At 37.3% G+C, this 12,612-nt stretch overlaps 1 protein-coding gene and 1 long non-coding RNA gene across 2 annotated transcripts; one reads left to right on the top strand and one right to left on the bottom strand.

The window, feature by feature from the left end:
- The first annotated feature begins 652 nt into the window (after positions 1 to 652).
- On the top strand, positions 653 to 2,524 carry LOC147521420 (E3 ubiquitin ligase PARAQUAT TOLERANCE 3-like). Its single transcript, XM_086565908.1, has one exon. The coding sequence runs from the start codon at positions 1,147 to 1,149 to the stop codon at positions 2,362 to 2,364; it is 1,218 nt and encodes a 405-aa protein (XP_086422034.1). The 5' UTR covers positions 653 to 1,146; the 3' UTR covers positions 2,365 to 2,524.
- Positions 2,525 to 3,292: 768 nt separating this feature from the next.
- Positions 3,293 to 4,595, bottom strand: LOC147521419 (uncharacterized). The gene is made up of 3 exons (XR_015193965.1): positions 3,929 to 4,595; positions 3,490 to 3,811; positions 3,293 to 3,386 (listed from the first exon to the last, which is right to left on the bottom strand). It is a non-coding gene; the product is annotated as an uncharacterized LOC147521419 (long non-coding RNA).
- Positions 4,596 to 12,612: the final 8,017 nt, after the last annotated feature.

Raw genomic sequence — 12,612 nt, 5'->3', positions numbered from 1 at the left:
AGCTTGAGCGGTATTAGGACAACTAGTAGAGCATCTATACTCACAAATACTATCGGTGACCTCCAATCCAATGATAGGTTAAGTTTAAACTTTGACAGCGTATTGAGAAAAATTATTGAATTATTGGTTAAGGTATATATCAGTTTAAGATTATAATGTAATTTCATATTGGTTATCCAAACAAAAATTAAAGAGATAGTAAACTCGTTCAAGCATCTTAAACATTCAAAGAAGATGATCCTTGTGATATAACCTATTACAAATCCATACTTAAAACAACAGAAACCACCAACAGGCATTTCGAATGCGGTTTCTCTACATCAGTGCAAAGCACATTAAATAAGCTTGATCCATAATAATTACAAATCAACTCACTCAACATATCCTCTATTCTACTATATTCATTATTTTGGTGTGTATACACTCATTTGTTAAAGCTTTTCCAAATATTCATTATTTTTATTTAACTATGCATCAATTAGTCGCATTCTAAATAGTTAAAGTTTCGAATAATTAATCAAATTAATACTGAGTAGCCACACCAGTTAAAAAAAAAAAAAAAATGAAATCAACTAACCTCAAGAAACACTAAATCTCTGAATACTCCATAGTTCTTCCAACCATCCAATAGTTCTACCATCTAAAGAGAAACACTAAATCACTGAATACTCCATAGTTCTTCCAACCATCCAATAGTTCTACCATCTAAAGAAGAAGAGGAAGAAGAAATTTCTGCATTACTTTACCACACGCGAATCGAAGAGAAAATTCCCACTATAACTTTGTTATTCTCCTTGAATGATTTTTAAGTCATCCTGCGTTAATAAAGGGCAAGATTTTGGAAGTGGGACGTGGGATATCTAATTCCTTTTTTTTCGCTAATAATAATCCAGACACCTAAACAACCGGTTGTAAGTTGGATTGCACCCCAGCTGTATTTAATTTGGATTCTTAACGAACATTGTATTTCCCAAAACCCAACCCAACTTATGGCTTTGGTCGCACGCAACTCAGAGAGCACCGACCTTCTAAATTGTTTCTTAATCGGACTCGGACTTGTAAATTGTATTTCCAAATTGGTTCGAACTTGTCAACTATATATATACCTTTCACTCACTTGTAAATCGGTAGTTGTTGCAAAGAAAGATGGAAATTTATTATAAATTTAAAAGTGCGTTAGACTTCAACGCACTGAAAATCGATGGGCAGTTTATATCAGTTTCGAATGTGAAGAAGACTATATTCGAAACCAAGAAATACGGCAACGGGTCCGACGTAGACTTTGTCCTCTCTAACGCTCAAACTAATGAAGAGTATATCGAAGAAGAAACGATTATACCAAATAATACTTCTATTTTAGTTCGTAGAATTCCTTCGCAGCCACGGTTGCGTTTTGTTGCTAACAACCAGTTAGTAGTGCCTAAAGTTGTTGAGAAAACTATTGTTGAGTGTCAACAGCCTAGTTTACCTCAGGTGGCAGAAGGGGATGACTTTGGGGATGATGTGTATACTGTCCCTGAAGTTGTGGCAGTTCCATGCAGCTATGTGGTGCAAGATACCCTTGCTTTGGAGAAAGCCGACGAGGATAGGAAGATTAAGGCAATGATCGAGTCATCTGCCTTGGAATGGCAAACGCAGCCTCAAGGCGGCTTTGGAAGGGGTATGGCAGGGAGAAGGAATGGGGGGCGAGGATTTGGGCAATGTATGGGAGGGCGAACCAATGGAGGACGGGGAATTGGGCAATGTGGTGGGTATGAGAGGAAGACTCCTCCTGAAGGTTATGTCTGTCACAGATGTAACACTTCTGGACACTTTATTCAGCATTGCCCTACTAATGGGGATCCTAATTATGATAGGAGAGTGGTGAAAAAGCCAACTGGCATTCCTAAGTCAATGTTAATCGAGACCACAGATGGCTCGTATGCCTTGGGAGGTGGTGCAGTTGCTGTGTTTAAGCCGAATGAGACTGCTTTTGACAGAGAAGTGGAAGGAATATCTTCTTCTAGTCGGTCCTCAGGGTGTGTACTTCCACCGGAGCTCCATTGTCCATTGTGCAGAGAAGTAATGAAAGATGCTATGCTGGCAAGCAAATGCTGTTTCAATAGCTTTTGTGATAAATGTATCAGGAACCACATAATCTCAAAAGCAGCGTGTGTTTGTGGGGCGACGAATGTACTTGCAGATGATCTTTTGCCCAATAAGACCGTTAGGGATACCATCAACCGCATTTTGGAGTCAGATAGCAGTAGTAGCGGAAGTGCTGGAAGTGTTATACAGGTTCAAGATCCTCGTTGCGATCAGCCAAAAGCTGTTTCACCTTCTCTTTCTGTTGCCCCAAGGGTGGAGGACCACCACCGTCTCTGAAGAAAGATACTCCTGAGAGGAAGCAGGCTGGTTATATGACTCCTTACGCCATTGCAATGCCTTACGCTCAAAATCCTTTTTGGGGCCAAAGATTTCCCTATGCCTGCTGTCCCACCTCAGAGAAATCCACCACGAAATGCCGGCTTCAAGAGAAAGAGATGTTGAGATAGAGTGAATATGATTTTCTGGTCATAATATAAAGTCATGTATTATTTGTAAAATAATTTAATGTAATTGTTACTTTATAAACTTGTGCCCATTTTTTTGGCTTGACTCTGTATATCGCAATTGCTAAACAGCTTTCAGTAAAAGTCGTAGGTCGACATAAAACGTGCCAAAATACTGTGTTCTGTGAGATTGTGGTCCTATAGAGACTAAAATTCTGTAGTCATACTCATGAAGAATGCATTGTAATGATAAGGACCCATTGTAGTTAAACCCATGCTACATTTTAAGAAATTGTATAGTTTCAATGCTTCAGAAACTTTTAAAATACGTTCTTGCATGCAACAAAACCACAAAAAACAAGAAGCTGAAAAAATAAACCCCAGGGTTGAAGATTCAGGGAAAAAGCGATTTGTTATACAATTTGATCAACTAAACAGAAAATAACGATTTTAGCAGTACAACAACACTAATGAGAACAAACCCATCTAACAATCAGAAGGAAACAACCCTTTCCATAGTGTGACAGTAAAATGGGTCATCTTTAATCTTCATTAGCATCTACCTCTATGACATCATACTAAGAATTATCCGTAGTGTCCTCGATTCACTTTCACTCAATACATACTTTCCCGCTCGACGGTTGGCCCTCCGTGGTTTCAAAGATTACATCAGTTATTAGCTTTGGCTTTAAACATGTTTGACCTCTATTCCTTCTAGCTGCTGCAGTTTTATTGTTTTAGCGATTTGTGAGGTTTCTTATCTCCTATTCTCCTTTTGGACTGGCTACAAATTCATTGTCTTCACCTGCTTTCTCTACCATTGTCTCTTCTGGATGGTCTCTTCAGTTTTCATGGCTGTGGAAAGTAAGAATAACACAAAGCCAGATATAAGTTTAATATATAGCTCACAATTAGCAGGAGAACATTAAGAAAGCTGACGATGTTAAGATGACAATACCTGCCGACTAATCTGGAAAAGTATCAAGAGGACAACATTCCCCAAGTTAACAACACACCAAGTCTAATGTTAAACACGTTAATATTGATAACCATCATTGAATAAGTTGTTGCTTGGCTGAGTATTAAACCTGTTTCAATTGTAGAGCTAATTAACATAATTTGCTCCAATTTCAGTAACAGAAATGGCTGATCTTCATTGAAATGTACTTTGTTGGATTCTGCGTTGGTTTTTTTTTAAGCCCTTCATACCACTTTCGTTCTTCACCTCGCCTTTTAACTGCTCACTTACAACTCTCCTTCTGCATCGGCCTTAGCTTGATCTGGAGAATTACAAAACAATCAGACAACAAACTTTAGGTTTGGGTGTTTGGGGAATTTAGAAATTTCAACCGCAAGTACTTTGGAGATCCTTCTTTTCAATTGCTCAAAATATTTACCCAGTCTATCCTTATTGGCAATTAGCTCCTGAACCTTCTCCACTGTCAATGTGCTAAGTGCCAATCACAATAGATGCTCATGATCACTTTAATAACCTCCTCTGCCAAGTGCCAATCACAATAGATACTCATGATCACTTTAATAACCTCCTCTGTTCCTAGCGTCCAGCCTACCACTAAGTTGTCTTCAGTTTCCTTTCCATCTTCAGTTACCCTGGTAAGTACCACTTCAACATTCTTAATATTTCTAGGGAATGGTGTGAAGCCTTTCTAGTGCAACTCTTGTGATAGATCTTTTCTCTTATTGTTGCCGACTATAATTTCTCCTTTCATCTTTCAAGGGTGAAGCCAATTTTGTTATGAAGCTTCACCAGCTTCAGTAGAAACTTTTCCAACAGATATTTCTACAGAGTTAACTGATGTAATAATCACTTATGTTTAGCTTACAAATGAAGTAATAAGCGTAAAATTTAAGGCACACACCTATCTTTTATCATAAAACTCTAGCCTCAAAGAATCCATTGTATAGTAATGGGATGCTACAACTAAATACTCACTCTGCTATGGATGGTCAAACCCTAGCTTTCCTATCGAACAAATGCATGTTGCTGGTGCGGATTGAGGTTGTAACTTGTAAGCTTAAATCTCTTTGACCCTCTTGCCCAACTTATCATCCTCCATGAAAATTTCCAAGCGTACAACTCAGTCTTGATGCATAATAAACCCCTTCATCAATTTACAGTAGAGTGAGAACTACAACCGTGAATTTTTGTGTGTAATTTACCGTAATTAAGGGTTCCTCAATTTTATCACTCCCGTCATCGGGGATTCCAAAACACTTTTCAATCTTCATCCATCTACGGATGGGTAGCTCAGTAATCTGAAGTGTTCTATCGTCGAGGTGTTCTATGATACCACTTAATAGTATAGGTCATCCAACCTTTTCTGTTGTTGTTTTTCTCAATGGCTTCGCACTTCCGTATATCCTCTATACCATGAATCCATGGCTTTCATAAACGCAAATATATATGAGAGTTGTTGGTTCTATCACATAAAGAATGTAAGGAAGCTTAATTTTTAATGAAGGAGCAACACATTGTTGTTTGGAATGAGAACTCCATTCACATTCGAGGGAAAGGATGATGAGCATGATGACAAGGAAATAACGCTTTGTCACGGTTTTAGTAAGGTGGCTCATGTAACCGTTGATTTTTTTTGTTTGTTGATCCTGTCGCTTCCTACAGCGTGCTTCTTCCATTTATATACCACACCATGCAAAAAAACGAACGCACCGTTCTTTACCTGTACCGTACTTTAACTAGACGAAGGAAAGTATTATACTATTTTTTTTAAATCTCTGCTCTTTTTCATACCACATCTTTTTAGATGTCCTTTTCATTTTATTCCTGTGCTACTTAAGGGCTTTGGTCAATTTTTATTTCTTTCTTCCTTTGTTATTATCTTTTCTCCTTTCACTTTTTGGTTCCTTGGCATTCATTCTTATTTTGTGTCTCCTTACATATGTACGCTAGATCGCTTGGAATTGCACACGGTCGTAAAAGTCAAGGAGTCCCTTTGGGTGTGTCTAGATCGATTGGAAGCGCACACGGCCATAAAAGTCTAGGAGTGCCTTTGAGTATGTTTTTCCCCCTAGATTTGTTGTGTGTTCATACGACTTTGTTTCTAAGCGTGTTTTGCGGTTGTCATTACATTTTCCTATTTGGTGCATCGTCAAGTTCTGTCGGGAGACTATGCGTAGCAAAATTCGATCTCAGCTGCCCAAAGAAGTTGAGAAGAATAACATTGTTATCAAACCCTTCTAAATGTAATGACTTTTTTTTGCTTCGGCTCTGTTTTGGCTTTTACCAACCATGGCTTTTCTTGATACACTTTAATTCATACGTACCGTCTTTACATTTATGACATTTCGTTTGACCCTGGTGCCACCGGGGATTCTTTTCTTCTTGGTTGGTGGTTACTACAAATCGGTTTCTTCTGCTCTTTTTTTTTTAGAATTTGGTCCTTCGGATGGTGGCACCACATTTCCATGTTTGTTGTTACCACATTTCTAACTTTGTCGACAAATTCGTCTCCATTACATTTCGATGGTGCTGATAGTTTAGGATGACTTTGGTTTCTTTCTCCTCACCTTTTTATTTAACTTCTTTACTTTTTGGTCAGTTGTGGTTAGATTTAATTCTTACTTTTGTGACTTCTCAGAAAAATATGTAGGACCCGACTGAAAGGCACAAGGTTCTTGAAATCGAGGTATCACGTAGACTGTGCAATTTTAGACCCTTGCTTTGTTATTAGTTCGAACAAATAAATTATTTTAATGCGTTTTTGAGGTTGTCTTTGCATTTTCACTGTGTAGGGGGGTGTGGAGATCTACCGGGCGACAGTACGTAACCAAATTCGAAGTCGAATTGTCAAAGAAGTTGAGGTATGTGTGTAATTCTTATATCCGCATTGTCAAGTGTTGTTCGATGCTAGCATATCTAATCCCCATTACTAACTCAACCAATAAACTGCCTGCTTTCTTTTTTTACCGATAGTCTGGCACACAAGTTCGTCAATCAAGGGCGTGGGCACAGCTCCGCACTGAAGTTGTTAACGAAATGAAGGTGCGTTTATATTTTTGAGCATGATATATTTTGCTTTTTGCTTATTCCCCGCACATGTATTTATTTAGTTTTCTTTTTCCCACCGTAAACTGGACAAGCGCAACACCCAATGGTGGGGGAGAACTTGCTGCCTTAAACTATTAATTCGCCCATTATGCATGTGGCTTCCTCCCCGGCTTTTAAACAGACAAAAAAACATTTGATCATTGTGTCATTGTTAATTCAATGTCTTATTACGACCATAGCATCTCTTATTTCGATCATAGCGTGCCGTTTTAACTATGCTTATTTCGATTGATTACTGTTCAAAGCCCGGTGCAAACTCCAACGAAACGCCACGAGTGCAGCACCAATGCCAATTTGCTCCAAGATTTGCTCCTCCTCTGCTTTCTCTCCGCACCATCGCACAACGTGCTTGGAGGGAAAGAGAGTGCCTTTCATTTTCATCCACATCTCAGGGAATGCAACTACCACCTAAAGATATTCGCATCCATTTGAGCCCAACTGTGACACCTAACCGAAAGACACTAGCACGCCGTGTCGGAAGCGACAGGGCCAGGGACAAAATGGCCCGCCTTCCTAGCTCAACTATAATTAAGTGCGGCTGTGTGCCACCATCAACTCATCGGCCCCATTGCTACGCACCTGTCGTTGAGGGTTCCCCATCATCGCAAAATGGAAATAAAAAAAATGGGAATGACATCGTTTATGATTTGGCTCCGCAACCATGGCATTACACAATCACGTATTTGGTTGGGTCATCATCTAAAAGGGATTGCACACGAGAGAATGAAGTTCTTTTCCGAGAAAAAATTAAGGATGTTGGCACCTTTGATCCACCCCTGTGTGTTAGTCAAAGAAGATCATCCTCCTTAAAAAATTTCAAGTACGTAGTTTCTCTTCCGTTCGGATTGCCCCTCAGAGCTTTATGCTACTTTGGAGAAAACTTATGCACTAAATACTTTTTTCATGTACGATTTACCCGTCCCCGATGCGATGAAAAACGAAAAGAGCCAATTGTACCGCTGGAGATGCATTTGGGGTTGAAATGTGGAATTCATTTGATTCGGACTGCCTAAGCGAAGGCGCTGCAACAAATCTCCTAGCGAAACCATTGACTAATTTGCTAGAAGGACGCCATTTTCTAGGACGGATGGATGTGTGTTGTCCACATTGTTCAGCTCTTCACTGGATGGCTGAGAAATTGACACATTCATAAAAAAAAACACTAAATTTGGGGAAAGTCAGGCTGCCCTTGCTATCGCCATTGCCACCTGCTTTCCACTCACAATACGAAGGAAATGATGGACGCGCAGTGTCATTCCATGAGCACATTCGTGCATATAATGCATGTAATGCTTTTACAAGCCTTGGTGTGGATCCGGACCAATGCATATTGAGTGGACGTGGTCCACAATCATTTGTCATCCATGGAGAACTCTACCACAGAGTCGGGTCACTCCTTCCACCTCTAGGCAGGGATCCCGTCTATTCACAACTTTACTTCTATGATGGAAATGAGGCTTTGAATTACCGTCTTCGTAAGAACCCTCAGCTATCAAAGGACGTTTTGAGCATCATTCAGGACACTCTTATCCAAAACAACAACTTTTACAGGTTGTATATGAATGTGCTTTGATCTAACCTCAAAGAATAATAATTAACATGAAATCGGAAATTGGATGTAAATGCATTGAACTAACCTCAAAGAAATAGTTAACATGAAATCGGAGATTGAATATGTATCTGTCTTTGAGTTTTTCAAAGATAATGACAATAAAAAACATAGACATAAACTTGGATTAGGAAAATATTATTATACTTATTTTGAAGTTCTGATTAGATATCCATTTTGATAACCAAACTTTATCAGATATGCGTCACCATTGATTCAGTGCTATACTAATCCTTATTTAACTTAGTTTAAGCCTAACATGTTGCAGATTCGAGAAGCTATTATTATTATTTTTTATTTGTGGGACGATTTGTCTCCAACCTATGTTAGTCTCTAAATAGGTCACAAACATTTTTCCTGTTCCCATTTTAGATTACAATCCTTATTGACATGCATGTGAATCACTCCATTGTTTTCAAAAGAAATAACTCCAAAAACTCATACTCTAATCCTTTCTTCTTCTATACCTTATTATTATTACTATTACTATCAAGGAAAGATAAAATCTACGAAAGATTCTCCTCTAAATATGTTGAACAGTTGAAGTTGTGTTTGGACCAATTGAATAACACCAATATTAATAGGGCTCAAAGACTTTCTAGCACTTATTGTCATTACTAATTTTCATACCTTGATTGATTATTTTGTAAATGCATGGACACGCATGTACAATTTTCTACAATTTGTTTTCATTAGGCTGATGATTATAATTAATCTGCAATGTGAACTAATTAAGGATATGGGACATTGATACGCACTTTTAGTTGTCACCGTATTATATGTATCTAAGAAGGAGGAGCAACACTAGAATCAGGTATGACTTTTTCTTTGTAATTAACCTTTTTCGAACTTTGAACTCCTACATATAGTATTGTATTGTTTATCTTATGTTCTAGACCCTCTGTGGGCGTGAGTTGGATTCCAAGGGGTCATAAGTTGGAAGCACCTCGCCTAGATTCCCTTTTAAGCTCTCTCAGCTCAAGGTGTCCATATCAAATTTTACTCACAAAAAATCAGGAGAAAATTAAAAGCTGGCCCAGAGAACTTACTTCTCGATATACCGATGAAGATGACGGGAATATTAGTTAGACTGTTAGAGTCGAAAAGATTCACAAGATTTACCAAAGCTATCTTTTGGGTTTACTCATCTCCGAAACACCAAAATCATTTATGTTTCATTGGTCTAAGATCTCTCTGCAATTCTTAGATCACTCCCCTTAAACCATAAAATAAGAAACTTAATATCTCCGCGAACTCTCACAGTATCAAAAATTCATTTAACGTTTTTCTAAGTTTCAAATATGTCGACTGATATGCAAAAAATCAAAGATGAAGCTGAGGTATGTCATTATTTTTCACTTTCCACCTAAAACCCTTAACTCAATACAAAATCCTTGATTTTATTAAGCATTGGTGTAATTGTGTATGGGTTGCTATTAAATTCAAGCATATGCATATATTTTTGTTCGAAAAATCGACTTATATGCAAATATTACCTGTGCAAGCAACATTTAGAGAACATGGATGGTAGCAATCATTTTTAGTAGTTTAGACTTTTGAGACACTTTATACTTTTGATACACGTAAGCAACATAAACATTTTCTTTTTTTTCATGAAAGAAACTAGAAGAGCTAAACTTTATTAATTAACGACAAAAATGAGGATTATAGTTATGTAACTTCCTGATATCTTAAGCTTTTACTGTAGAGTCGATGGATCAACTATAGTTTTACTCAATGCTTATATAATTTGTGAAATGAAAATATTTGTTATATGGTCACACTTTGAAATGAATGCGAAGTTAGGGGACTTCAGCCTTGCTAAATTATGTGATCGTGGAGGTGATTCTCAAACTTCTTGCCATGGCAGGTACTCTCGGTTATATTACAAAATAGCTTGCTAGAACTGGAAAAACAAGTAGGGTGTGTATCCATTTGGAGCATTTCTCACTACCGTTCTAAATCAAGTATGTGTCTTCTTCTTTCTCTCTAAAATATATATTTTGAAATTAAACCAACATGTTTAATCAGGGTATACACATTCTCCAACTTCATTAACGTGTCTTTTTAGCATTGGAATTGATTGAACTTTTATGGAATTGAACTTTTAGGATTTATTTGGGTTTTTAAAAATGAATGGAAAATGGAACATTTAGATCTGATTTTTATCCCGTTAAAGTTTCTCTCCCCCTCTCTTGGAACGATCAATCAGTTTTCTTTATCAGTGACAGTGATTCATTCTACAAATGCAACGGTCAAGCGTGAAACAACCAAGATCTAAATTGTTATCTGCATCCTTTCACTAACAATGCAGATCTAAAGCCATACACAAGAACCAATGTAAGTATGTTCTACTGAAGTTTGTGACCATATCTAGCAAGTTCAACATTACATCAAGGTTTAAATGTGCTTCTTAGAAAATCAAATTTCATATATTTTTGGATAACTGTTATAGCTAAGATATTTGTTTGCTATCACACCTATTACATTTTTTTCCTTTTCAAATAAAATGTTTGCATTAACTGATTTCTGCAAACTGTTTGCAGTAGGGTGTTTTTTTTTTTTTTGGAATATATATCTGGGGTTCTTTGCCATGGCGTGGATGAAGATCGGTTGATTGGAAGCATTAACATCAAAATTTCACTTTTGCACGTGTTTATATATGTATTTAGCTAACTTGCGGCGTATATGTTTGATTCATTATTATGGGATAAGAAACGGGATGGTCTCAAGGAATTTTTGAATGTTGCAGGGCATATGGAGGTCATCATGCCATATCTAAGAGATGGAAGGACGCCTCAGGCCCCAACTCAACATTCAAACTACATAAATATCATTAGCAGTTGATAGGGTTCATTCCCACTTGCATTCTACGTCTCCAGAAATTTCTAAAAGTTCTCCTATGGTAAGATACCAAGCTTCTAATACTATTGAATGTCTTCCTATTTATTTCAGTTTTGTTGTTGTGGAATAAATCCAAGTGACTAACAGTAAGACGATTTGGATGGAGCATCTTCACCTATTAAAAGGAATCAATCTACACCTCAAAAACAACGCCACAAGCTTTGTTGCCCTTAGAGATGAGAAAACCAGATCATTAGACTTCGAATATAATTGATAGAGCGCAAAATGCATGCTTGAATTTATCATCAAAAGAAGTGTTGAAGTTTCTCCACCATGCTCATACCATAACAAACACAAGATAGTGCGGGTAAGCTTAAATTATGTGTGATTAACTTTATAGACACCAAAATGAATTGAAACAGGATTTTTATAAAAATATGAAATTATCAATTGCCATTTCTATTGATCACATGTATTCTTCTTATTTGGAGAAGAAAATGATTAGTGTATTATGGTCGTTTAACATCGCGGTATATGGATGAAGGAGATAATGACGATAGATAGGTTTTGGGTTTGTTTTTCAGTCGAGGGGAATAGAAACCGAGTCTTGGGGATGACTAACCTATATTCCTCCTCTTTCACTCATTTCAAGTTATATCCTAGCTCTAAACATGAACACTGAAAGTAGTGAAAACTAAGACCCAGTGGTGTGACACTTTTTTATGATTAATGTCTCATTGTTGCAGAATAATGACTAGCTCAAATTTTTGACACCCTTACAAGTTATGATAACCTTCATTTTTTATATAGTCCAAAATTAGCTTTTTATATATTGGCATAGGGGGTGCAACGCATAGACAACGACATTATCTGCACAATGTTTGATTTTGTTCTCTTTTCTTCTGTTAAAGGGATTGGAGCGAGCTTTAGCGCAAGCTATGTTATTTAAACTATTGAAATCAGTACTTATGGATAGTGATTCTTTTTTAATGCATGAGGTTTTGAAAGGAATACATCGAGGCAACGTGAGCATGTACACATAAGACAATATCAAGTGATAACGTCGGGAGTAAGCAACGTTGAGGTGAATGGTAATTCTTACACTTTTGTTAATCAGGGATTTGGGTAAAGTCTCTCAAAGGAACCAGCTCTATATATAATACAATTGTGTGACTAATTGAACTTGGAGGCAACCTATTATGTCACACCCCGAATTTCGACAGAATTCGGAAAAACATTATTTGTCCCCGACTCTTCGATCTCCGAGGTGTGACGCACTCTCCACTTCCAAAAACCCATAAACGGTTTTAAAATATGCGGATAATTAAAACCAATAAAATTTTTAACTTAAACAACAATCATCTTCATTATAAAACAATTTACAAATGAAAATGCAAATAACCTTATCTCAACCGAAAATCTATATCACCTCAAAGGAAAACAAGGCCTATCTTGAAATGCGCGACTTCACTTAAAACCACAAAGAAGAACCAACCTTCTTCAACACTAAACTGTCAAAACTTATCAACTATGTTCATTGG

This window comes from Coptis chinensis, chromosome 1, assembly GCF_015680905.1.
Source record: "Coptis chinensis isolate HL-2020 chromosome 1, ASM1568090v1, whole genome shotgun sequence".
In the NCBI taxonomy this organism is placed as follows: Eukaryota; Viridiplantae; Streptophyta; class Magnoliopsida; order Ranunculales; family Ranunculaceae; genus Coptis; species Coptis chinensis.
The sequence above is the reverse complement of the archived record's forward strand: the minus strand, read 5'-3'. Positions and strand labels throughout refer to the sequence as shown.

Excerpts from the sequence above, each read along its gene's own strand:
- LOC147521420 (XM_086565908.1), top strand. The coding sequence starts at position 1,147 with ATGGAAATTTATTATAAATTTAAAAGTGCGTTAGACTTCAACGCACTG.